We start from the raw sequence: 27,859 nt of genomic DNA, 5'->3' as shown, positions 1-27,859 counted from the left end.
CTAAGCAGGTGCTTAGTCTGCTAAACTGTCTCACCAGCCCAGTATTTTCAAAAGTAATTTAAAACATTCATAAATGATTCAATAAGGATTACCTTAAATTACCTTTGTCAAGTATGAACTCACACATGAAGTTGTGTATGACTCTTGCAAGAGATTCTGAAAACTAGAAATGTGCATAAAAATGCCGGTCACCAAGCCAGTGATTATAGAGGTAGACCACACGTGACAGGTTTTAGTACACCTATTTGGTCATTACATGAGCCACCAGCGATTGACATACACATACTCAATAAGTGTTTCTGGGGATGATTTGATAGCAGATATTTTAGACTCCCCATATGCCTGGCTGTATAATCTTACTAAGATACCCTCCTTGAATATAGAAAGTCTTTAGTAGCAAGGATGTGGAATGCTTTTATTCCACTTGGATGTAGCTTATCTACACATCTTACATGTGTGCATAAAACCACCAGCACGATTGCCAGCAGTATCGGCCGTGATGGCCTCCCAGTGAGCAGCCTTGGGTCTTGTCCTCATGGTCGCGTTCACTGAAAGCTGCTGAGTACACCATCATTGATGTTCCCTTCCCTTTGACTCCAAGATTCTGCACCTTTCTTGTTGCCTCAGTCTTTTTCTTTTTCTTCTTTCTCCTTCTTCCTTCCTCCTTCTTCCTTCTTCCTTTTCCTTCTCCTTCTTTAGATTTGATCCACAAGTTTGGTTCCATAATTCCTTAGAAATGATGGTTTCCTGTGGATTTCCATCTTTGCTGTAGATGTCTTCTTTCCCCTGAGTCTACTGTTTTACTGTTCCACAAATGCAATCTGGAGTCCCTGCCCTGTGAAGACAGCCCATCTTGCATGTCGCACTCCAGCTTTTCTCTTATTCAGCATGTTTTTCATGCTTGCTGTGTCCATAGGTCATTAATTGCTTCTCAGTTCAATAGGCCTGTCTTCTCTCATTGTCTATACTCTGTATACTAAAAATGATAGCATTTTCTCTGTGTTCAATGTAGTAGAACTTTGGAATTATTGTTTCATGTTCTGTGCCACATTGTCATTGCCTACCACATGCCTGTCCGATTTCTGACATCGCATGTGGTGTTAGAGCCACCTCTGGTTTGGGCTGTTTTCTCTAGAGTGAGGTTACCAAGTCCTGGATTCTAGTATGGTTTGCCATGGTCCATGTCTGTGTATTTTACCTGGCCCAGCTCCCTCTTCCCTTTGCCCACCACTCCACAGAATCAAAACAGTACGTTAGAGGAGACCAGCTAGTTGTCACTGTGGTTCAGACTTTATTTTTTAAGGTATTTAGATTCTTGAGCTTTCTGTGTCAGGCAACCTCAGCTGCACTTGACTCATACCATGTGTGTTCATTCTTTAGTTTTTATCTGTAGCACATTATGAATTGTAGATGGTGAGGATGAACCTTGGTTGGTGACTAATTACCCACCAAAAGATTAATGACTTATTTATCACCTCAGATAGCACCATAAAATAAAATTAAGAATGACCCCCAAAAGCCTCCCTAAATAATAAAAAAATTAGACAGAGATGCTTCAGGTTAAATATTATGACTCAAGATGTAAACTATTCAAAGAGAATAGCCACCAAAGATGGCTTTTTAAAAGCATATTTTATGTGTGGCCATAAACAAGAATTTCAGCACCAGTTGTTAAAGGCTGATTTATGTTTATGAATGTACTTTTTAAAAATATTGAGTGTTGGCCAAAACCTTCTTTCTTAGATTTAGTGTCCTTTACTTTAAGAGTATTTGAATCTCAGTGATTATTTATTCTCCTGATGAAGTGGAGCTATTCCCAACCCACACACACTAAAAATACCAGGGGAGCCAAGAGAATTTGTTTTTCCAGATTTTCCTTTGTTTTGATTTTTTTTTTTTCTTTTTGAGACAGGGTCTCACTATGCAGTTCAGGCTGGCTTTGAGCTCACCTTGTAGCCCAGACTGACCTCGAACTCACAATGATCCTCCTGCCTCAGCCTCTTGAGTGCTGGGATTACAGGCGTGTGCCAACATACTAGGCTGAGCAAGGAGAATTTGTACCGGATATACCCAGTCTATACTCACCCACCATACTGCCTATATGGTTAATTAACAATATGGCTACTGTAGTACTGTGTTAAATTAAAAAAAACTTTTCTTTTACTTCTTACCACTGTTACACATGCTTACACAAATTAAAAGCAGTATAGAAAATTTTAATACAGACAGGTAAAATTACTCATAACTCTACTTTTTGGCAGGCACTATTAAGAAATATACACCCATTGGTAGCACTAATTAATAAGTAGAATTTAACACTAAATACATGTCAGAGTATATTCTGAGTATAATTGAATACATTGAGTACTTTAATCTGCTTCAGTTCCATAAAGCCTGTGTCATTACTCCTTTACAGATGAAGCCATTTCAGAGCGTGGTTCGATTAGCTAAGATAAATGGCTCTTACGTTTTCCTATGGGTAGCTACTATTTAATACTCTTGTCATTACATTATTTACAAAAATAAGAATCTGTCATCCCATATGTACTGTCCTACAGTCACCTGGCACTGATGAGACTCTCCAAGTCATCTCTGCAGATGTTGCCGTCTCCACACTAAGCTTCCTCTACAGTAAGATTTGTAAACGCTGACTAGACCCTGCTACCCTCCCTTCAAACATGCCAGTGCCCATTTCTCCCATTAGCCCTTGAACTAGCACATTTCTTCTTCGTCATAGGCTTAAACACCCGCGCGGGTCATCCCTGTTGCCTTCTCTAACCTCCTGTCTGCCGCTTGTATCACGTCTTCCTCCTCACTGAACTGCATCTGGACCCTGTTTCCTTGGGTTTTGCTTCTGAAAGTGTTGCGTTCATTCCTTTCGCAGAGCCTTTGCCTCCGTCCTTCTCCTTTGTTGGAATTGCCTGTGGCTGGTTACTTTGTCATTTCATTCTTCCTAAAGATGTCACCTTTATATAAAGAGTCTTGTTGTAACTCCCCACCCAATCTCGGTCATTTTCTTCATAGTGCTAATCGCTATCTGAAATGACTGACTGACTTCTGTTACCATCCAGCTCTCCTTCCTGAAGAAATGGGCTTTCTTCTTAAGTTCCTAGACAGCGGTGTCCATAGTAGACTTTCAATAAATAGCTTCATTTACAATTGATTTATGGACCCCACACAGTTGAGATCACTAGGTGAAGATGTTTACCAACATTTTGATTAATTGATTAAACATGGGGAAAATAAGCTTTAGCTGGTCGTGGGCAGTGGTAGAAACTTACATTTGGTAACATGATAATCTAAATGTAGGTTTGTTCAATGAATGGGTTTAATAATTGAGATAGCATATTTTATATGAAGAATTTCTGATCACTGAAAGTAGATCAATCACTGTTTTCTTATATAATCACTGTAAAGATAGTAAAGGTAGTTTTACCTATGGGCAGTTCCTGAAATGACATAGTCCATTATAGATTTTTTTTTTTTTTTTTTTTTTTTGTATTTTAGGAAACGGTGTTTAGGGCCTCACTACTATATTGGATTCATAGTGATCCACCTGTTTACAGCCTACCAAGAGCTGGGATTACAGGCATTCACCACCACGCCCAGTCTTAATTTATATATCATTACACCCCCGACCCCTGCTTCTCCTTGCAGGTGCTTTAATCTGCTGAGCTGTTTGGCCAGCCCAGATTCTTAATGCTCCCATTAGCCAATAATGTTTTTGATCAGTGAAAGTGATTTTTAAATAGTTTCTTATTGCTCCTCTATACAATCAACACTACTAGGGAAAAGCACTATGTTTTTGTTGACTGACCAGCATAATCCCTCTCAACTGTCAAAAAAGATGGCATGTACCTCTGGTTAATCCCTTCAGTCCCCCCACCACCATCACTCTTCCCCCAGACGTGCTTGCTGGGAAGTCCAGGCTGGCCTTGAACTCTCTACGTAGTCCAGGCTAGCCTAGAACTCAGGACTCCCATTTTATGCCTCTGACTACTGAGATTACAGGTGAGTGCTGCCACACCTGGCTTTCTCAGTCTCTCCCAGATCTTTAAAACTATTATATTTGACCCTGAAAAATGGTTATAGTTTACTTGTGTTTTCTTGAAAGAGATGTTCTCTTTATGAATGGAAATATCATGTTCATTCACTTTTTGCTATAGAATGTCCTAACAGACATGAAATCCCAAGAACATCCTTTGTTAATTAATAAGTGTTCTGTTTGTGAACAATTCTTCTTTGATTTACAAGTCCAAAAATGACCAGTTTGTGTAGCGCTTTCAAGTTGTCAGTATTAAAATGGTTTTTGAGAGGTAGAATGTCATTTTATTGAATATATGTATAGATAAATTTTAATGAAACTTGGCACAGATACAATCCAACAAATGCAAGAAAAGATTTTGCATGCCATACAATTAGCTTATATGGAAAAATAATTTTTTTTTGCTTGATTCAGATCAAGGAATGGTTATTTACTAAGTGTCTTAATACACATGAGTTTTTTTTGTTTGTTTGTTTTGTTTTTTCCCGAGGTCCTGGAGGTTAAACTTAAAGGTACTCTGCCACTGAAGTACATCCCTAGCCCTTTTCATGTTTTGAGGCAGGGCCTCCGTGGCTCATGTGGGGCTTCAGCTTACAGTCCTCCTGCTTCAGCCTCTCTAAGTGCTGGGATTACTTGATCTGAAAGAATTGAATGGAGATTTCTGATTAGTTGAATTACCCCACACCACGCTGTAACATACCATCTTTAATTAGAACCAGAAATTCAGTTTGGATTAAACTGGATCCCAATGGACTGTCCCACTTAGCTCTCACAGCTGTTTCTTAACTTGCTGTCTTGGAGTCTTCGCATCATCATTTCAGCCTCTTTTATGCCTCAGCAAAGTGAATTTGGCTAAGGTTTCATGAGTCGTGAAGGAGCTAGAGCTAGAACCCAGGCCTGTTTTCCTGCTTTTGACCTCTGCATGGTTGGTAGTACAGCGTGGGCCTCAGAGCCCATATAGAAGCTTAGCAAATTGAGGATCCTTGAGAGATAGATTGTGACATACAGGCCACTGGATGTGCTCTCCGCCCGCCCACACCTTCCTTCCCTCCCTTATAGAAACCGTGTGTGTATCACCTCCCAAGCACATGCCATCTTGCAGTTTCCAAGGAACAGGACAAGGTATCATTTATTGCAGACTAGCGTTTCCCAGACCTACTCACACTGTGGAGCTGCCTTTTGTTTTTCTGTGCATATGTTTGTGAGACAGCTGGCTGAGCTTTTGAGAGTAGTCTGTGTCCCTGGGTTTTTTTCCCCTCTGTGCAAAGCTCAATGAACTGTGTGGCAATTGAACTTATAACCTTGACCCCGTTAATGTACCTTCTGTAAAATCATCCTGTGTGAATTCGTGTTCTACTCTATTGAGACCATGAGTGCATCTTCATTCACTCAGTAAGCAGTACCAGCACGTGGCTAATGGCGGTGGAAGCACAGGGATAATGCTTTTTGCCCTTAAGGGTTTAGGGTATGCACACAAGTCACTAACGCAAGGTCAGAATTGATGTTTGTGGAAGACAGCCTCACAAAATGCGGAGGAGTTTAAGAGAAGGAAGAAAGGCTTGCTAGGAAGACAATGGAGCCTTTAAAGATGGGCACCTTCTCCATAAGTGGGAGAGGGGAGAGAAAATGCCCAGTTGTGTAAAAAGTGGTTGACCAGATGCTTAGACAGGAATGTTGACACATGCTAGATGTAAGGGCAGACATTAGGGGAAGACCTTGGCAGAGAAGGTGACTGAGAGGAAGGGAGAGGGTACTCGGTATAGACAACTACTTCTCTGAGCATGAAAGCAATACAGTCAATAGTCACCATGGAATTTGTCAGTCACTAAAGAAAGAATTACAGGGAAGAGAAGCCAGAGATATGTGAGGACCTTTATGAAGTACCAGTTCTTGAACCAAGATTACCAGTCTTGGAGGGTGCAGAGAAGTCATGTGAATTGGCAAAGCTGAAGCAAACAGTACTTGGCAACTGATTAGTTGAATACCTGAAGAGTACAGGAGCATCTGCTTGCGTGCACTCTTGCTTGCCATGGTTGCAATTAGCTGTGATCTGAAAGTACTGAATGGAGATTTCCAAGAATAACACTGAGATTTAAATTGCGTACTGTTCTAATAGAATAGGATTGTGCTTCCTGGGTTATGTGCACTCATTTGTCCTACGTATCCACACTGTCTACAGTACCCAACTATTTGTCAGTAGCCATCTCAGCGATTGACTGTCATAGTAACTCAGTGCTTGTGTTCAGATAATCCTTGTAGTGGCCCCCAAACACCAGAGTAGTGGTGCAAAGGACATAAAACATCAGATGGTGGATTAACTCCAGTGAACTGTGGCAACACTGTGGGGCGTGTGGGAGAAAGTGTAGTACCTAGATAGTAGTATGTAGTTCCTAGCGTAGTACGGTGCATGATCTCAGGGATCTGCTGGGTGATGAATGCATTTCAATACAAGGACAATTGTACAGAGGTGAGTCTGGGTAGTTAGCAGACTAATGCTCGCTGGAGGATTGAAATGTCCAGAACATTGAAATCTGGAAGAAAGTAAATGCAGTTTTGAACATGGTATATTTAAGAAGTTGAGAGAGTGGAGAATCAAAGTTATGTATAAGAGAAGGTAACATAAAATTGGAAGAAGGGGAGGAGGGTAGAGGAGCAGTTATAGAGATTTGGAAAGTCATTTGCAAGACAGCCATTAGAAACTGAGATAGGGCAAGACATCATTGAGGGAGAGAGGGTAGGAGTGACAAAAACATGGCTGAAGGTAGAACCCCGAGGTGCAGAAGAGCCCGGGAAATGGAGGAGACATTGTAAAACAGTAGAAAACTGAAAGGCACATAGAGGCAAGCGTGCGGTTTTGTTGCTGAAAGAGCTTGGTAAACACAAGGGAAGAATTAATGTTTCCTTCAATTTGGAAAGTTAACAGATTTATTATTCTAACTGAGGCTTCACAATGCATTTTTTTTTTTTTTTTTTTTTTTTTTTTTTTTGCGGCACCGGGGGTTGAACTCAGGCCCTTGCGCTTGCCAGGCAAGCGCTTATTCTATTGAGCCATCTCTCCGGCCCCCAGTGCATCTTTTTAATGTCAATTTTCTTTTTGACTTCTCAATTTTATTCAGCCACATGTTTGTCACTCTCCAGATGCTTAAAAATGAATTGTACTCCTTTACACAACTGCAAAAATGTCAGAATTGGTAAGGTGGGGTTGTAGTAATTCTTGAGAAGATGCTGGTTATCTGATTCCCTCATTTTCTCAGGTGTTTATTGGGTGCTGAGTTAGTGTCCATCAGCTGTGGCTACCTATCTGGGAAAATCGCCTTGAAGGAGGAAATGGTTAATTTGGGCTAGTAGTTGCAGAGGTTGCAGTTCATGGTCCTTCTGGCCCATGGTGGTGGCTAGAAAGGAGAGAAAGAGCGGGAGGAGGGAGGGAGGAAGAGAGAGAGGAATGGGGAGGTAAGGAGGGAGGAAGGGACAGAGGCAGACACACAGAGAAAGGGATAGAGTCAGAGACAGAGGAGGAGGGAGGGACAGGGAGAGACAGAGATACTGAGAGACAAAGAGATACATAGAGATAGAGACTGAGAGAGACAGACAGACAAGAGGAGGGGAGTGGGCCAGGATCTGAGAGAAGAAAAAGATCATCATAGTTTTAGACAGAATGACTCCACAGTATATGTCGGACCACCCCAATGGGGGTGGTAGGTGGGCAGTTATGTATATATCAGTGTTGGTTCTAGGAAAGTGTCTGGATTGGAGGTAAACATTGTGAAGGCTCTAGCATATTGACGGTTTTAAAGCCAAGATAGTAGATGAGGTCACCCAAAAAGTAGGTTTGGATTAATAGTGACCAGAGTTCCCAAGATTGAAGCTGAGCAGCCAAAGAGCTCTTGCTAAGAAGCTAAGTTTAGGGACCAACGCCAAGGTGCACAAAAATGTTGAGTAAAAACCGCACATATACTTGTCATTATGAGAATGCAGTTACATGTTAATGCCGATTTTGCATTACATTCTAAATATTTACAAAATTGTGACTCCTCTCTGAAGTGTACCATGAGTCAGCCCGAATGTGGATTGAGTTTTACTGGCTAATATGCTGAAGAAGTCACTGGTGCTGAAATGGAATGTTTTGAATGCTATAAAGAAGTCCAGAGACACTAATAAAAATAATAAAGAGCACTTTTCTCAGGAGGAGAAACAACTTTGGAGATTGTTGTTTCATTTCTTGATTTAAGAAGTCATTTTCTAGTAGGGCAGTCACAGCACAGTACTCGGAGCAGCTGAGTAGTTTGTTCCTCCGGCTATTTTTGGTGAGAGGATAGTTCCAACATTTAAAATCACTGTAAATACATGATTTTACTAATCTGAAAAACAAGAGTGGATGCCAGCAGTAATGATTTGGGGCACTGCTGCCTTTCCCTGCATTTCGTTTCCACATATGCCTACAGCATTCCCTAGTAACAGGAGCACAGACCATGAGGGGACAGTAGTGACACACGGAGCTGGACAAAAGCTTGCTGGAGGTCCCCAGTCTCCAGTGTTCTGAGCCACGCTGCATTCTGACCCCCACACCACCTCCCGCTTTGGCTGTCACCTGATCATGCTTCAGAACTCAGCTCGGCTGTCTTAAGTTTTCAGGCCCCCACACTTGGGTCCTCCCAGTGTGGGTGGTGGGGCCCATGGTGTGGTGCCATTGTACCCCGCCCTACAGAATGCGTGTTTGTGTCCGCACTGATTGGAGGAAAGGGGCTGGAGTTTTTACATTCATTTCCTCAATACCTTGCAAATATAGGTAAATATTCTATCAGTATATGAACAAAAAAATAAGAGAAATTCTTTATCTGCCCAGTATATAACTCAACTTTCTATGAAATGTGGTTCTTCATTAGAATTTCCAGCCTTCTGTTTCTAACCTGCCTTAAACTGGCAAAGTAATGTGTAACATATCTTGGGAAGAGTTCCCTTAAGGAGAATTTGTCTAGATTATTGCTTACACAGTTAGTTACTTTGCCCATAAAAAGAAGTTCCCAGAGCCTTCCAGTTTCTGGCCATGTACCATGAAAGATGCCTGAGACGTTGACTGTATGCGACTTGTTGTTTTAGTATTGTCAGTGTCTTTTCAAATTAGTGAGCAAAACAACACACATCAAACATACCTATGTAAGGTAGCATGGAAAAATGCAAAGCATGGAGGGGAAGGGTCGCTGGATCAAACCAAGAACTTAATCTTTTACTTAGTGGGTTGTGTTAGAAGGGGAGTTTTAAAAAATCCAACATAAGTGAGACTTGCAGTCTGAGTCGGAGTGAAGAGCATTGACAAGTGGTGTCCTAATGCTCTGATTTACAGCCAGAGGATGGCAAATACTACCACGATGGTTTAGGTCAAGATTTTTCTCAACTCCCTCCAAGAGTGCAAAATGTTTTTTGTTTTGTTTTGTTTTGTTTTGGAATTTTTGGGGGGGGTCTGAAAAACAAGAATAGGAAAGGAAGTGTTACCATGTGATTTTCCTTTTTCAGTACGTAAGAAGAGGTTTTGCTACACCATTGTTGATAGTATTACTCCATTGGTAAGGCTTTCTCTTCGTTTACTGACATACACAATGTGTGATCTGGACATGCCAAATTCATTTTTGATCTGTGATTACTGACTGATTTTCAGCTGATCTGAACAAGATATTAAATGTGCCATGCCAGTGTGGTTATTTAAATCTTAATTTCTTTCCCCAGCTCTACCTTACGAAGTGTTTCTACTGGATCCTCAAGACCTTCCAAAATATGTTTGGTGTGTGGGGATGAGGCTTCAGGATGTCACTATGGGGTGGTGACCTGTGGCAGCTGCAAAGTCTTCTTCAAAAGAGCAGTGGAAGGTAAATGTTCGTGTGGGCGTTCCTCGCACATTCCCTCCCGCCATGTGCCATTGACTCGTGCAGTTAACCTTCCAGCCTCGTGGGAAAATTCTTCAAAAATATTTTTGATGTAATCTATCCGTGATGAATAAGCAGAGTGCCTTACTGCCTGGAGATTTTCCACTGAGCAATATTTATAGGCACAAGGTGCAATTGTAAGTGGAGATCAACCAGTCAAAAAGACTTTGTGTTGTTTCTGTTCCTTTTTTTTTTTCAGTGACTTAGAAAAAATAATTCTGAGCTATTGTACATGTGATTGCCTGACCTAGAATGGCATTTTTATTAGATATCATCTCTAATGCCTTCTCTGTCTCTGTCTCTCTCCCTCCTTTCCTCCCCTCCCTGTCTCCCTCTCTGCCTCTCTCTCTCCCTCCCTCCCTCTTTCTCTCCCTCTCCCCCTTTATTTCCCTTCCTCCTTCTCTCCCTCTCTCTCTTTGTATGTATGTGTGTAATTAAAACTTTAATGTCGGGAGCCAATCTGTAACTTAAGTTGTGTTTTACAGAACTATTTCACCTGATAACAGCAGATTGCAGACCCTCATTTATGTCCTGCCTTTATTTCTGCGGAAGCTTTCCAAGCAATCTTTGCGTGAAACACCTGCCCAAGCCCTATCACATACACTTAGGCTAGCTTTTGCTCTGGCCAGTCATTCTTCTTAGTAGAAACAGTTGTTTGTTTTTACCTTTTCCTTCCCTCAAGCCACTGATTGATAGCGGACTTAGGCTGGATGGATTCATACGAGGTGTATGAATGTGCACAACTTTCGCAGGTAGTGGAGCTATAGTTGTGTCTGTGATTCTTAGGCTCTCTGAAAAGTGACACGTGAGGTCCTCCTGAAGTTGATTTCTCAGGATTTTTCTGTTGTTTAAATCTCTGAGTAACACCTCAGAGATTTAAACAACAGAAAATTGAATGTTTGACTTCTTTTCCTTTTGTCAGAGACCGCAAGGTCACTGACCAGGGAATGACTTCCTCACCACTGGGACTGACTTCGCATTAACTGATGCTACATGGTTACTCATTATTCATGCCACTCATCAGTTTATTGTCCCCAAACATTGAATTGGTTAGGAGAAATTCCAATGATTCTACCTCAGGATCAGGCATCCTGGTTAGAGCTGACAAGTAATTTGACAGAAACTGACTTTAATACCAAAGAAAATACATTGGTCCACATACTCGGCAGCAGGGGCTCCGCCTTGGAAAAGCTGTGGTTTATGTGAAGGGTTTTTTTGTTTTTTTGTTTTTTTTTCCTCAGCTCCAGGAATTGAACCCACGACTCTCACACTAAGCTACATCCTCATCTTTAGTTACTAAGTCACTTAAGTTGCCTAGGCTTAGTGCAAACTTGTCACTCTCCCGCCTCAGCCTCCCAGAACACTGGGATTCCATGCACCACCACAGCCAGCTGAGGCATGGTTATACGGGGTCATTTGAGCACAGTCCCATTTCCTGCTTTGTTGGGCTTTATTCCTCCTTGGTCCTCATGCATGTTCCAGTGTCACTCGGCCAGACACCAGACCACCATTATTCCAAGCAACTCCTGGCAAAGTCCACGACAGAACCTCCTCAGACAGAGTGTAGCCCTCACTGCAGAGGATGCACACCACGGGATGGCACACCACGGGATGGCCCACCATGGGATGGCCCGGCTCTGGCTGGGGTAGGGCAGCCGGAGCGATCTGGACCGAGATCAGGGAGGAGAGTTTCCCCAGGGAAACGTGGGTTCTCTTAGCACAGCATGACTTTTCAGAAAGTGGGAAACATTTATTTGTACAGTATTGACTTTGTTCTGTTTTTAATCCCTTCCTTCTTGCCATAATTACATGATTGGCTCAGGAGATGACAAATAGCTGACAGTTACCAAGGGCACCTTCCTATGCCGCTCTGCATCTTCCAGGAGAACTCCCCTTCGTAGGCTCGCTCATTGGTTAGCATGTTGCGTGAGATGTAAGAGTCAAATGCAGAGGAACAGGGCACGTGGTAGCAGGAGCCGCCCTCCCCGCCCCCCAGTCAGCTTCAGGCCAGTACCCCTTAGGTAATCTGACCCTTGCTTGTAGGAAAGAATTTCCGGGAAGTGCTGGCTTAGTTTGCATTGTTTACATTTCTATTGAAGTACTTGAAAGAAGCATTGTTTTTACAGGTCAGGTAAAAATAAATGAAGAGAAGCGGCAATATCAGTCCATCTTTTTCTTCTGTTGGAAAGCTGACCACTCAATAGTAGACAGTGAAACTTGGCAAAGGTCAGTTAAGACTTTTGTTAATATAGCTTGCTCCCTGGTTACTTGAGAATTTGACTGTTACCTTTCCTCTGCATAAAAAGGACTGTAGATTTAAAGTATAAACTTCAGATAAGGAAGTTCATTTTATATTTTATTTTTGTGTAGTTTGTTTTTATTTACTGTTGTATTCTGAGAGAATAAATATGAGAGAAAAAAAAGCTATATTTGTATCAGTGCTTTGGGAATAAACATGATTAATTTTTTGGCTCAGGGGAGCGTGGTTCAATCCTCAGCTCCCCATGCCTTACCAGACCTGCCCTTAAGGCAGCCTGAGACAGCCCACTCCCCCCCAAAAAAATCCTTCTCACCCTTTACTCACTAAGCAGTATAGCTCTGTGGACTAAGTGCTTGCTTAGGTAAGAGCAGGGGCCAGGGTTCAATCCCTGGCACTACATGCTGTGCTGGCCCCACTCCCAGGCACGCTGATCCAGCGATGGAGTGCGGGCATGGTAGCACACGCCTGTAATCCCAGCACTAGGGAGGCAGAAAGTTAAGGAGTCTGAGCTGTGTAATGAGACCCCCACACACACACACAAAAAAAAAGATCTTAAAAAAATATATTACTTTTTATATTTTGTGTAGTTTGAAGCACACATTTCACACAATAATGAAGTCCGAGTATCAATTTTTATCCCATTTTTCCCGATGGAGAGATTTAGAATCAAACCCAGTAAAACACTCTACTGTCAATCATAAGGCCAAACTTAAACCTAGAACCAAATCTTACGACTCCAGACCTACACCAACCCTACAGTCTCATAACTTTCAGTCTCCTGTTTTGCTGATTTAGTCTCAAGTCTGTAAAAATTCCATCCTGTGTGTTAGTCTCTCCTGCCTAGTGGGTCATAATGAAATTAAGCACCAAGAAGACACTGCTTGGAACTCTTACTATGTGTGCACACGTGTGTGTAATGTAGCCTCCTTGTCTATGTGTGTTTGTGTATGAGTATTGCTGTTTGTTTTCTGATTTTCTTTGATATCCGTAAGTGCCTTGTGAGATGGCCAGAGTGAGAATTCCAAGTGAGGAGAGGCGTAGAAGAACTGAAACAAGACAAGTCAGCTCTTACTAAAAAGAGCCAAGAGCACCAGGAAGGACCTGCGCGTGGTCACTAGAGAGCAGACAGAACCTCCAAGGTACAGCGGAAGGTCTGGTGCTCCCGAGTGTGTGGCTCGGAGGCTGCAGGACTTGCACAGTGCTGGCCGTACTAGAAATTCTTCTGTGTGCTCCGTCTGATGGGAGGAATATAGGTGCTTGCTTTTCTTATTCAACATTTGACATAAAGACATTTAAAACTGTCTTCCTGAATTTCTTACTTGTCAGTACTATTCAGTTAATTATTATATCTTACAAATGGAAAGTTGTAATTCTATTTTAAGACTTGAATCACATATAGACCTTAAAGGTTTTTCGACCCTGTTGGCTTAAAAAGAAGGAACAAGAAGCATACGTACTTTTAATAACTCTGTATTTATCCCTTGCAATGGAACCTGGACTAGCTTTAGACTCCAAACACCTAATGTTCATTTCTGGCAATACTTACTAGGTAGAAGACTAAAGCAGGTTATTCAACTTTTCTGGGCTTCAGTTTTTTGTTTTTGTTTTCGTTTTGTTTTTTCTTTCCCTGTATTTTAGGGAAGGGTCTACAGGGTGTTCAGGGTCTCCGTACTAGATCGGACTCAGTGATGCGCCTGTTTACAGCCTCCCAAGTGCTGGGATTATGAGCACGTGCCAGCACGCCCAGTCTCAATTGCTCTCAGCGTGCCCTAGCAGCAGGGCCAGCACCGCAGGCCCAGGGATTGAACCCCCAGCCTGTGCATCTGCTTGCAGGTGCTTTATCAGTTTTTTATCTATAAGTGGCAAAGCTAGTATTGCCCAACCATAACATTGCTATGAGAAAGTACCTGCAAACACAGATTGTGCACTCTGCAAAGTGGCATCAGCATAAGGATCACTATTACTGTCTGAAAGCACGTGTGTCTGGCAGTGTCTGTGCAGAGACGATGAGCAGGACTCATTGCCTCGCTGGGTCTTCATGGCTGAGTCTTCACTTTTCTTCATTAGCGCTTCTTCACTTTCCCTGTGTTGTTATTTGTCTGTAGAGATGCCTTTTGAGTTGATAAGATTCTTCTGGACTAGTGGGCTTCAAAAAGTGTGCCACAGACCATGGGCAGCAGAGGGGCTTTGGGAAGTGCCTAGTCCTTTCCAGTGTCAACTGGATCGCTGGAATATTCTACCCTTGCGATCTCCTCATGAGCCTCTGTAGCTATTAAGAATAATCCCTCCTTCAGGAGTCACACAGACTGACTTGATATTGAGAGCTGCCAACAAGGCCTTCTCTTTTTGTTGTTGTTGCTGCTGCTGCTGTTATTTGGCAGGGGTTGGGGTGGTACTGGGAATTGAACTCAGGACCTTGTACTTGTTAGTCAAGCACTTGTGCCACTGAGCTATAGCCCCAGGCCCCAGGGTCCTATCTTGAAAGTGAAACAAGCCTAGGGGTATTAAGTAGCCATCAATGAAGTGTTTGAATGTGCATATGACCATGCTTTTGTGGCTGAGGAGCAATCAGGGTCAGTGGACTTCCCTCAAATTGATAAATGACCAGTGAAACAGGTCCAAGACTTCACACAGGCCTTTTGACTCCTGTTCTGTATTTTCTAAGTTTTTACTCTGTCAGTCTCTTTCCAAATGTAAAGCTCTGTTTCATCCCATCTTTGAGTTTTACGCGGTGATCTTTCAATGAGCAGAGCTGACTGGATTCAGCATACTATTTTATAACCTAATTTCCTTCTTGGATACACAGTATATGAGCAACGTCTAAAAGACTCAGCTACCACAAATCACTGAACAGTTATAAGTCTGTAAAAGAGGAGGAGAGTTCATTATTACATAAAGTCAGCTGGATTTATATTTCTGTTAGCCGACCTGTTAGGTCAAGGAGTCACCACCTTGGTCCAGTCTGCCAGATCATTCCACGTCTGTTTCCACCCTCACTCTTTCCCTCCAAGGAGGGGACTGACAAGTCTGTTTCTTGAAATGAAGTTGACTGGAAGATGTAATTGCAAATAAATCTTAAGGTTTTCCAAATACACAGCACAGAAGGACAGCAGAGCTTCTCAACAGTTAGTTTTCAGCATTCAGGTAAAAACCATTAAATTTATAGTTTGTTTTTTTTTTTAACTCTGTGGGAGAAGTGTTTTTAAGGAAATGTTGTTTGATAAAGAGTTAATTTTTGTTACTTCTTTAAAATCAATGACTGAACTGAATGGGTCCAGAGCAAAGCATGTCTCGTGGTATCATAAGCCCAAATTATTATGAGCAAGGGTGTAAGTGTGTGTCAGGGAAGGGATACAGACAAGGGTGTAAGTGTGTGTCAGCATTAGAGAGCTGCAGGTTAGTGCACAGACAAGTGTGTCGGCATTAGAGAGCTGCAGGTTAGTGCACACGCGCTAAGCAAGGGTGGCACGTGTGACCAGTCACATGCAGCAGGCCCCTTGTAACTACCAACATTAAATTAAGGCGGTGATGGAGCAAGGAACTAAGTTAACATCTGTTTATCAGATGTCTTCAGTGAAGGGCAACATGGCTCTTGTTCTTTCCAAGCACCAGTTGCAAGAAAGGAATGTGCCCAAAGCCTTTGTCTGTACTGTCACACCTTCAGATTCCCAATCACCAGACTAAGACCTAGCTCATGATTTTCTCAGGAGATTGCTTTCAACTGAGTTGTGGCTCTATTCTTCCTTACTAGAAATTAGGAATCAACTCACATGACTCTAATTATTTACTGTAAGAGCTTTGATATATAACCTACTCAGGTTATAAGTACAATTTTTATAAACACTGTTTTCCTCTTTACATAAGCATTAGCTTTTAATATTAATGGGAAGTGGTTGCCCAGGTTGTTGATATCTCTTTGTTTGGTTGCTATGGAAACACAGGGACTGTGACAGGCGACCCTGAAAGGTCAGGGAAGACTTCTCCAAGAATTGACCCCCAAACCGAATCTGGAAAGATTAGAATTGGCTGCGAGGAGAGGAGTTGAGGATAGGCAGTCAGCACACGGCTCCTGAAACGATGTTGTGTGACCTGTGTGTAAAACTTGAGGTATGAAGTGTCGTTACACTGTAGCTTGAGGGAAAGGCAAGACTGAAAGTAAAGATCATGGAACCATAGCCCATGGAGGAGACATTTGCCCAAGGAACGCGTATTCACAGAGACAGAGGGGCCAAGGTGAGAAGCCTAGGGAACTTCAATCTAGGGCACTGCGTGGATGGCATGTGTGTGCCCATAATTTGTCTCTTCCTGTCCTCTAAGTTGTGTGCAACAAACACTGTCTTACTTCATGTCAGATTCTTTTCTTTTTTTTTTCTTTTTTGGCAGAACCAGGGATTGAACTCAGACCCTTGTGCTTGCCAGGCAAGCGCTTATTCTACTGAGCCATCTCCTCGGCCCCCTCGTGTCAGATTCTAAGGACCTTATTGAACGTGTGATATTAGTTGTGCAGTGTGCAATCTCAGATTTGTTTTCAAATTCATCATTATGCTTTTACTGTTATGGAATCGGCACCTACCAAGGAAATAAAATCAAACCTGATGTGAAGGGAATTTGAGCCACTAACCAGTGCACAAGCCACGCTGGTGGATTTTATTTATATATATATTCATAATCTTGTTTCTGTCTCCTTGCTCCTTGCCATTTTGTTTTTCTGGAGTAGAAAATAAGTGAGAAATAGCTAAAGTAGTTTACTAGAAAATGATGTGACATAGGGACATGTGAGCTAAAAAGGTAAATTGCTATTACATGAAGAGAGCTTCTTGTAGCTGAACATTTTAAATCAAGGTGCACTTTAAGTGACAAATCTGAATAATATAAATCAAAAGCACAGGAAGTAGTTTTCAAAGCATTCTCCATATTTATGTGTTTGTTTACACCTGTTCCCGTCCCAGAAATAAATGCAAGGAGCTCATAGAGTTCAACCCATTAAAATGGAATTTAAAACAAGTACAAACTTCCAGCACCTTCATGGACCAGGGGAATAATGCAAATGAGTGAAGCAACAAGAAGTAGCAATAGAGCTGGCCAAATAGCTCAGCGGACTAAAGCCCCTGCAAGCAGGCGCAGGGGCCAGGGGTTCGATCCCGGGCATGCTTAGGCAGACGCAGGGACCAGGGTTTGATCTCCAGTGTGCTGTGCTGGCCCACCCCTGGGGTATGCTGAGATGGCAGTTGAGACCGGGCGTGGTGGTGTGTGCCTGGAATCCCAGCTCTTGGGAGGCTGTAAACAGGTGGACCACTCCGAGTCTGATATAGTAGTAAGACCCTGAACACCCTGTAGACCCTTCCCTAAAATACAAAGAGTGGGAGCCGAAAAGACAAACATCAGGTCTAACATTTCTAACAAATTCATACTTTTAAAACTACTATAGAGCTAAACACAAGATGACCTAAAGGTCCCTGCTTGCCATTTATGGCTTGGGGCCTTTCCAGTTTATATTACAGCAGGCTACAACATGGTGCTAGATTAGCCATTTTCCTCCCAGGGATGCTCATAATGTAGAGGAGCAGAGGTTTATTTTGCCTCACGGTTTTCAAGCATTCGGTCCATGGTCTGCTGGCTCCACAGCTACGGCAGGACAGCTGTCTGAGGAAGGCAGTTCTCAGTCTGGTGCCGGAGAACCAGGGAGAGCAGGGCAGAGCTGGGACTAGAGTGTGCTCCCCGGCCACACCCTCCGTGTCCCACCTCCCCCGGCCACACCCCAGCTCCCACAGTGAGGCGTGGGAGGCAGGGATTTGTAGATCTAAACCACAGCAAGGACTATCGAATACTGCTAATACGGCATTATCCACTGAAGGCTTACTGTGAGGAGCAATCATACTAAGTCCTAACCATTTAATTCTCAAAACACCCAGGAAACTACTATTAGTCATATAGATTAAAAACTATAGCTCAGAGCATTTGAAAATTTATCCAAAGTCTAAGAACCATAAGCAGTTGGGCTTGGACTTGACTCAAATATTTTTTCATTGTATATATTTATAGGGTACCATGTGACACCTCAGTACAGGTATGTAAGACTTAAGGATGAAATCAAAGTAATATTTCCGTCTCCTTAAATCATTATCATTTCTTTGAGAAACCTTTAGGGCTGATGAGGCAAATAACTTTTCTTCTCTTTTTTTCTCTATAAAATAAACAATATATTGTTTTAATTCTTAATTGTAAAAAGAAAATCCATGAAACAAAAAGCAGGAGAAAGAGAAGACGAGAGCGAGAAAGCACAGTAGTGCCAGGGTATGGAGGATGGAGCCTGCCCGCCCCTCGGGCTTCGCACTAGGCTTCATTCTTTCTAGCAGTCACCCCAACCCCAAGACAGTGATGTCACCTGACTTACAAGTTCTTTTTAAAACTATTTAAGAAACTGCCTGTTTATAATAAAAATGTCTTCAGCTACTTTAAAGGTGCCTGCCCCTGTGCTACTCATGAAATGATTTATGTTTGAGGAGCAGCACTGAAAACAGCGTTTTGTTCTATTGACCAAGTGCTCCTGTGACAGTACTTACTATTTATTGAGCACTTACCAGGTGCTGGACACTGTGCAAGTATTTCTTCCTGGATTCCTCTTAACAGGAGACCTGTGTGTGTGTGTGTGTGTGTGTGTGTGTGTGTGTGTGTGTGTGCACGCATGCGCGTGTGTTAGTGCAACTCAGGACTGCATATGTGTGAGGTGATGCTCTATCCCTGAGCTACACCCCCAGTCCTCCTAACAGCTCTCCTGAACCCGTGTTTTGTGCATTTAGAAAAGAATTATCTCTGAATCCGAAATCTCAAAGCAATTGTGTGACAGAGAATACAGTTGACTTTTAAGCAAGGCTTACTGGTCTGATTTTTAAACTTTTAAAAATAAATGTGTGGAGTTCATCATGCCAAGCCCTTTATTCTGTGTTCTCATTTTCATCCTTCCAGTAATCCTGTGAAAGAGCTCAGTTGTCGTCCCTCCTCACATTAGAGTCCCTGAGGCCGAGAAGAGGGAGATCACACGGAAGGTTAGAGGGAGGAGGCGGAGCCGGGATTTGAACTCAGATACCTCCGGCACCCAGGCCCTAGGTACTGGACATACATGCAATCTTGCTTCTTGGGATTACATCAGATTCCAGCTATGCTTAGCCATCAAAAAGTAGAGCCAAAGCTCTGGCTTTAGAATGCCTGAGAAGAGCCTAGTTCCATAGTCATCTTGCTGTACTCTAAGTGATTAAGTAGTAGCCCTTCCAAGAGAAGCTCTAATCTGAATTCCTGTTTGTCTGAATGGGAAAGAAATAGTCATCATTTTTTCTTAAGGAATGAACTTCATCTTTTTTTTTTTTTTTAAGAATTACCCTTACTGTCCTGAAGTATCTCTTTAACAACTTGGAATTAATCTAAACCTTAAAAGTTCTTCTCTTCCTGCGTTTCATTTCCCGTGTGATAAAAATTAGATATATCTGTGCGGGGAACTGAGGAGAAAGATTTTCCCCGTGCAAACCTGAAAGCTGCTGTCTCTTGAGCTTTCGATGTCTGGCTCAGGCCTCGTGGCTCAGAGTCGCACCCACGAGTCCAGGGCATGGAGTTCTCTCCTGGTTCTTGCTTTCATTCTGTAAGTAGAGTCGTGCAACTTACGTGATTGGATTTCTTTGGGAACAGTTGGACGCGGAAAATGAAAATTGCTCAGTTGGCTGTAATCAAATGCCAAAACAGAGCCCTGGGAGGGTGAGAAGGATGGCAGGCCTGTAGGAGACCTGGACGGGAGACGCTGGTGGGTGGAAAGCTGGAGAACGAGTCTGAGGACATCCTCTTGACCAGATGGGATCCCCAGGGAGACCAAGCTAGCAAGAGTAGGCCCTGCGCAGGAGACAGAGGTACACACCGCACAGAGGCCCTGGAGCCCAGGCCCTAGAGTGGCCCAAGAATTCCTAGCCCCTCTCCTAACTACAGTAAATCTTCTCTGAGGTTGTTTGTGATAGAATATCAACACAGTGGCTTCGGCTCCTCTGTCTCCTGGCACTGGGCAGAGTCCGTGGAATGCTACAGCCTAGAGAAGGGGAAGCCAGCCGAGATGGGATTGTGGGTGGTAGAAAGCAAAGAGGGTCTGGCCTCAGAAGGAGTTGGTCTTAGGAAGGGGAGGCCAGGCTGTAGAGCGAGGAGGCAGAGAGCGCAGGACCCCACGAAGGGTTAGTTGATGGCAGGTCTCTGACAGAGATGGGAAGGACATGTGAACGAAGTGCAGAGGAGTGGGCTTTAAAATTGTAAAAGCCACGGCAATTATTTCTCCACAGGGATGGAGTGGTCCGGTTAAGGAGGAATGGAAAAGCAGAGAAACAAAAATCTTGGAAAAGTTCCCTCTTTTCCTGGCGATGTTTTCTTGGGAGTTTTAAAATAAACCACAGTGCGGTGTTAGGCAGTTTGGCAGAAGCTTGGCTTGGAGAGCCAGATGGCAGCGGTGGCTGTGGCCCTGTGGGGCCATGGATGGCAAGGCATGGGTGAATCTGAAAGCTGCAGAGGCACGGGACAGGCCTGCCTAGGGCAGAGACCACCAGAGGAAACTGCCTGGCTGTTGTTTCTGAGAGTACAGATACCATGCGACAGCCTCCGCAGCTGTGACCCTAAAGGGAACCATAGCATGAGGCTGCTCGTGATTGGAAAGGCTGGAGAATTCTGCAGCAAACAAAAACACCAGTCTTGGAGCTGGGGAGATAGCTCAGTAGAATAAGCACTTGCCTGGAAAGCACAAGGGCCTGAGTTCAATCCCCAGTACTGGAAAAAAAAAAAGCCAGTTGTGCAAGACTCTAATTCATCAGGTAATCTTTTCTACTTAAATTCTACATCCTGTGTAATATTTATTTTGTTTTAATTTCTTGGTATCTCTACTCGCTATCTCTTCTTAGGTAGGAGAGAGGCTGAAAGATTAATATTTTAGAGATCAGCAGACACATATAAACTATACACATTTTTCCCAGAGCTTTGCCTACCTCACCCAGTCTCTCAGTGATTGCTTTCTGAGGCTAAAGAGTGGGCAGAAAAATTTTAATTTTATATTTTAAAAAAAAAGTCTTCAGAACCACCTGTGATTATCTTAAACCCATCTGCATGAGTCTTTGCCTTCTCGTCCCCCTCTCCAAGTGTCTCCACCTCGCTTTTCCGGTACGATAGGCCAGTGATGGTAAACCTTCTGGATCTTTCGGTGATAACAGGCGGCCCGCTGCAGCATGTGTGCCGTAGGTTCTCCACTAGTGCTGAAGGCCGCATCTACTTCAGAAAAAGAACAGATTAATGTCAAAGAATGAAGCACATAACTGTCACAAAGCAATATAGTGATTTTCACTTTGCCCACAGGTAAATGTTACTTGAAACTCTTTTTGAAAATGCTTTTGGGCTATATAACATGTAGGAGGGCCACTTTCCTGTATGTGCTCTGTCGCTAATGAACAGCGAACTGCTGCTGTTCCTTGCATCGTAAAGACTGTTAAAGCAGGAGAGAGGAGTTTATTTTCTTCTTTCAGAAATAAAACCTATGGGCTTATACCTCTAAGAAGTCTTTTCATATTTCTCATGCAGTCTTCAGTGCCATTAAATCTCTGACACGTGAAATATAACATGCCTTTATGAAAATGATTTATTTTACTTTTCTACCATTAAGAACAGGAAGTGATGCAAAAAGATCAAATAATGCAAATCTAGAAAGGCACCATCTCTTATCAGCAAGTATCGATAGCTCACCAAGATCGGCCACTGATAGCAAATGAGCTGAGGAGCAGGTGGTGGGAGGTGTTTAGAAATTTCATAGATTTTTAATTTTGTGCTGCATCACAGATAAAGTATAGACTTCAGTAATTTTTTTGTTCATTTCATGGCATGAAACTATTAAATTTGGGGGAAAAAAGAAAGGTGGAGCCAATACTTCCTTTTTTCCTCTTGATTTTTTTTCTCGTTCTATTTTTTCTCTCCACGTCAGAAAGGCAAAGCAAAACTTGAATGGGAGACTCACACCAGACCCTCACAGAAGCCATTTCCTAGGCTACTATTTTATTTCCAAACCACGTGAATCCTTCCAGTGCTCCAGAGAGATGTAATCATGGCCAGCACAGATTTCAATATTATTTTCTTGGGGAGTATGCAGAGTGGCATTGCCCACTCTGAGACAGCGCATGTAACGTCTTTTTCCTCTCCTGTAAATAAAATAAATTTTAAAATTCTTTTTCCCACCCATCTCAGTGTTAGATAAAAATAAGCATATGTACAGACCGTATTCAGAACAACAAAGAATTGCTTAATAAACCTCCCAGAACATTTTCTTTCCCTTTAGAATGTAATCATTATACATTGGTTCACAATAAACCATGGATTATTTAAACAGCAGCTACTTCATGTGCATAATGATATTTGGATGGAAGGAAGAAAAATACAAAATTTATAGAGAACTCAAGATAATTTTAGTGCTTTTTCTAGATTTAAACAATTTGGAGAATCGCAACAGCTTACTTCCTTTTTTTATCTCTAATTAACTATAAAGATTTCTAAAACACATGGCATTCTCTGCCCTCCCGCTCTTGTTGAACAACTTAATTGGAAAACCAGTGCAGAATTAGTCTGTGTTGATTTTTTTTTTTTAATTTGACTTAGGCTTCAGCACTTTCTCAGTAACCAGGCTCCGTCACTCGATATTGCCAGATGATATAGCTGCTCATTGTTTTGCGCTGCTTCTTACGACACAATGTGAGCTGACATCATGTTAAATAAGGAGGAAGAGTATTAATAACCATTAAATAGGACTCTTAAATAAAAAGCACTTTTTAAAAAGAAGAACAGTGGAAGGCTTTCTAGACATGCCATCACTGAATGATATTAGATCAAAGACATCCTTCAAACAACCTTTCCTTTCAGTTTTGGAAATCTACTTCAGATACATCTGATGAGGGTTTATTTGAAAAGCTTCAGGTGCTATAATTGCTTACAGGGAAAACTCAGTATATTTTGTTGCATCTCAGACACTGGAATAGCTGACCGTTGCCTGACTGAACCAGCATCTCGGAGAATAGGGCTGTACTAGTGACTAAGGGTCATTTGGCCCTGAGTAATAAAAAGCCAGCTTCAGAACATAGCAAAACAAGCCAGGAGCAGGTGCTGGCAAGACACACTGAAGGGGGTGGTACCAAGCAGAGCTGGAGCCAGTGGGAGATGGAGCAGTCCCCGGAGATGGAAGGAGCGGCAACCCCAACGCCCGCCCTGTGGCACATGGGGGAAGCAGGGTGCGTCCCTTCCATTCAGTGTCTGTTGGGGGCTTGCTATGGATGAGGCAGTGGGCGTGCTGGGTGACCATTCCCCTTAGCCCTCAGAGAGGAGGGCCTCGGGATCACCCAGCCTCTGTTCTCAGCAGTGTGCATTTTTCAAAACCATCTGCTGTATTTTGAGAATTACCCGTAGAAACGGAATAGTCGTAGGAAGCCTTCAGAATTAACTTTGCTTCTTTTCAGCAAAGCGATACAAATCATGCAAACTCAAATGGAAGCGGGAAAGAGTTCCTTTTCACGTTATTTCTCACAGTAGAACTCAATTCACTAGGCAGAAAATTGGAGTTTGCAGATAATAATAGTTATTTTCTTTATCAGACTAAGTTGTAATTTATAGTAGTGACCCATGGAGAAGAGATGTGAATAAAAAAGACATTATTTTAGGAGGAAAAACTTCTCTGTAAAATAAACTGGAAAATTGCTGCATTTAGAAATTACTCAAAAAAATCAAACAAGTTATACTATTTTTACTGAGGGAACACATCAGAAATATAACTTAACAGTGTTTCTTCATTTATAGAGAAAACTAAAATGAGATTTCTATTTTGCCTTTACTGTAAGATACAGTGCAAATGTAAAAAAAAATGTGGTTTTTTTCCTTTCCTTCTTCATTCCTTTCTTTTTTTTTGCTATCATTAAATTAAATTGAAAGGACTTGTAATAAAAGATGTTAATAGACATTAATAAAAAGGCTGTTTCTCAAAGAAACTAAATATAAGATCTTTGGGGAAATACAGTTATTAGATGATTTTAGGTAACCCTTTGAAGAATTTTTCCCTTTAAACTTTTAAAATTAAATAAAGCTTTAGCATAAATCTGATTCAGTTCTTGGAAAATCCTCAGTTGCTAACTGGATTACAAGGATTTCATATGTGTGTGGGTATGCTGCGTTCATGGATATTTGTTTCTTAAAACTTTGTCTTAAATATCTTTACTAGGCAGGGGGGATAGCTCAGTAGCTTAAGTACCTGCCTGGCAAGTGCAAGGTCCTGGGTTCAATCCCTAGTACCAAAAAAAAAAAAAAAAAAAAAAAAAAGTTACTGAGCTGCATTTAAGAGTAAAGTTAAAAGCTGATAAGTTCTTTTTTTTTTCTTCATTTTTTCACCCTGAAAATGTTTTCCCTTAGGTAATTGCATTATGATGTTATTCTACACATTTAGCTGCTTTGGATTCATTGATGCTTTCGGGGAAGCACAATTACGTCAAGAGCTGTGGGCCTGGGGGCAGTCTTCGTAAGACTAGAATTGCCCCACAAAGCTTATGAAAAGGCCCTTTCACTTTCTTCCCAATCATCTGGCCATGGCCTCGACCCTTTTTTATGCTTAGGTTTCTAGAACATAGCATACCTACATGCCCCTTCTTACTGGATGGCTCCTTAAGAAACCAAAGGGAAATTAATTTCAGACAGTGATTTACCTTTCGTCATGCAGATAGGTCATAAGGTAAATATTCCCTTCTTGCTTATGATTCTTCTAAGATTATAAAATAATTCTTCTGTAGGCAGAGTAGGTCATAATTCTATTTCCTCTTACAAAATCACCATAAACAACAATATTCCAATTGTTTAAAGGTTTTAACATGTGTTTTTCTTTAATTTTAATTTTAATTTTAATTGAGACTTAGATGATCATACCTTTTTCCAGATTCAGTTTAGATGTACTATGGTATAATAAGAGTAATAATCTTAGGACGTCAGGCTCAAATTCTAGTGTCACCATTTATAGTATTATCAAAGTTATCGTTTATTAAATGCTACTGCAAGCCGATCCCTGAGGTTGATATTCTCCGGGTCTATTTCTGCATAAGTTCTTTAGGAGCTAGTCATTATCTGAATTTTCAATGAGGAAATTAATTAGAGAAATTAAGCAGTTTGTCCACAGGCACATAGAATATACAAAGCTAGGAATTATGGTCAGGTCTTTTCCATATTCAAGCTTTCTTCTTTTAGTCCGCCGTCTGACAAGCAACCAGCTGGCCTGGAGCAGCATACCCAGCCTCTGCCTGAGGTTGTCTCTCTCTATGAGATGAAGGTTGGGCAACACGTAGCTTATTACATCCTTCAATGATGGGAGATAACGTGTGTAGGGTCCTTACACACATGACAGATATTTAATAAGTGCTGACTACTCACAGCATTCTTATGACCTGGCAAACTGGACATACAGCACGCATAATGGAAAGTTCTCTAAGTGGGTGTGTAATAGGATGGTATATGAAGTATCAGAATAATAGTTTCATGCATCACATTCAAACACCCCCAGCCCACCCCCATGTGTACTAAATATAAAAATGGGTATTTGAACCCTGGCTGAGAAAAAGATGTCCATCGTAACTGGGTGCAGACCTAGGACAAGCAGCTTTCCACATGTTCCACTTGTTCTGTTTTATTAATCCAGAAGGGTGATGAGGGCCGGCCAGATAGCTCAGGGGAGTAAAGTGCCTGCTTACGCACAGGGACCTGGGTTCAATCCCCATCACTATATGCCATGCCGGCTCTGCCCCCAAGGCATGCTGAGCCGGTGACTGAGACTGGGCATGGTGGTGCACTCCTGTAACCCCAGTGCCTGGGAGACTGAAAACAGGAGGATCACTACTAGTCCAGTCTGTGTAGTGAGACCCTGTAGACTCTGTACTAAAAAAAGAAGGGTGATGGATGACATTCAAAGCTGTACCCCCATTTTAGAGATGAGACAGTGCATGGTGTTAGGTTTGGGGTCAGTTCAAATGTCCTGAACTGTAATTTTTCTAAAAGGACTAATTTAAATTCTAACTTGAAACAAAGTTTACCAAAATTCTGTCCATACAGGCTTCAAATGGCAGTGGGCGGGGGGACTTTTCTTAGAAGAGAATGGATGCTAGTTGATAAAAAGACTAGGTAGTCTTCGCTCCGTAGACCAGTGAACCTCACCTCCACTTCACTACGTGCAGTCCAGCTTGTATTTGTGTGTGTTCTTACCAGCCGTAAGCACTTGGAGTTACGTGATCAAGGTATGAACTCACAGCTCCTAAATGACAGAACTTAACACTCAAACCTGGACCTGACTTCAGAGTCCTTGCTGTAACCTGCAAAAGCAGCTATACCTTCAGCGTGTTAGGATGTGTAGGGAGGCGGTACCTCATGGTCATAAATTTTAAATCACCTTCAATTTATGTGGTCCAAACACATTTTTAAAGGTCTCCTTGGTTTCCCTAGAAATATCTGGGGTGCATACCCCTGCCAACTGAAAGCATAAGGCTGACCGTTTAGAAGACAGCATACAATCTATGATTTGGATGTCTCAAAAAATTCAAGAAGAGGTCATGATGTGGCTTGGTGCTAAGGCCTTGGCTCGATCTTCAGTACCCCCACCAAAAAAGTGGTTTCTAAGGAAGGATTTTGTGTCAATGACTTTTTAAACCAAGGAGTTTTTAATTGCTGGCTCTGTGTCTAGCTGGACTGACCCTGATGGTACACATTAGCCAGTATTTGCTGTGACGCATTCTCATGTGCTTGTGCATATCATCATCTGTCCCTCAGAACAACCTGTCATGGTCATTATGTACATAGTGTCATCATAAAGAAACCACCAGGAGATTTACACGAGAGAAATGGTGGCAGTGGTCACACAGCACTTTCCCTAGTAGGAAGGTGGTAGAGTCGTACCTGGCTGGCATGGTGTCATCATCAACAGGTGAAGGCTTGCCGTGTGTCCCCAACACGCTCTATTGCAACTGGGTGGGAGAAAAAGGATTCATGCTTCCCGTCACCTCCAACTGCTTCCTGTTGCATTGTCTCCAATAATGGGCAGTAGGGAAGTCACTGTGAGTGCTGTCCTGAACTATGCAAATATACCAATTCTGTTACGTGAGAATCTATTTATTAAAATGAAAATTATATAAATGAGTCTTTAAGCAGTATGATATTCCTCAGGGTTTTGGTGGAGGGTGCCATGCAAAGAGATCTCAGAACTTGGGAAGCATACTAAACCACTTCTGGAAACCCTTTTAAAAAGTGATCAGTGAGGTAGTTAAATAAAGTAAAATTAACTTTGTTCTGAGTTGCTTTTTGTAACCATAATTAGGATATTAGTGGTGCTTAAGGAGATCCTATTTATCATGAGACTGTTTCCCAAACTGAAATAAGTGCCTTCCTAGCCCACTACTATTTTATTAAAATGAATTTATTTTAAAGAAAATCTGGAAGAAAAAGCCAGGTAAAGCAACATGATTTCAGTACTCTGAGGGCCTGAGGCAGGAGGATCATACGTTTGAGCCTTGCTTGGGTAACTCAGCAATAGGGAGACTTTGTCTCAGAGATAGATAGATAGATAGA

At 42.1% G+C, this 27,859-nt stretch overlaps 1 protein-coding gene across 3 annotated transcripts in view; it reads left to right on the top strand.

Annotated features, from left to right (window-relative positions):
* The window catches only part of Nr3c2 (nuclear receptor subfamily 3 group C member 2), a 388,454-nt gene that overhangs the window by 197,938 nt on the left and 162,657 nt on the right, over window positions 1-27,859 (top strand). For all 3 annotated transcript variants that reach the window (XM_023723691.1, XM_004638681.2, XM_023723692.1), the window contains exon 3: window positions 9,767-9,906. In XM_023723691.1, the coding sequence (XP_023579459.1) occupies window positions 9,767-9,906 (140 nt within the window). The remainder of the gene's footprint in view (window positions 1-9,766; window positions 9,907-27,859) is intronic.

The sequence above is a fragment of the Octodon degus genome, unplaced genomic scaffold (genome assembly GCF_000260255.1).
Source record: "Octodon degus isolate 3935 unplaced genomic scaffold, OctDeg1.0 scaffold00101, whole genome shotgun sequence".
Lineage (NCBI taxonomy): Eukaryota > Metazoa > Chordata > Mammalia > Rodentia > Octodontidae > Octodon > Octodon degus.
This window is presented reverse-complemented; position numbering and strand designations above follow the sequence as displayed.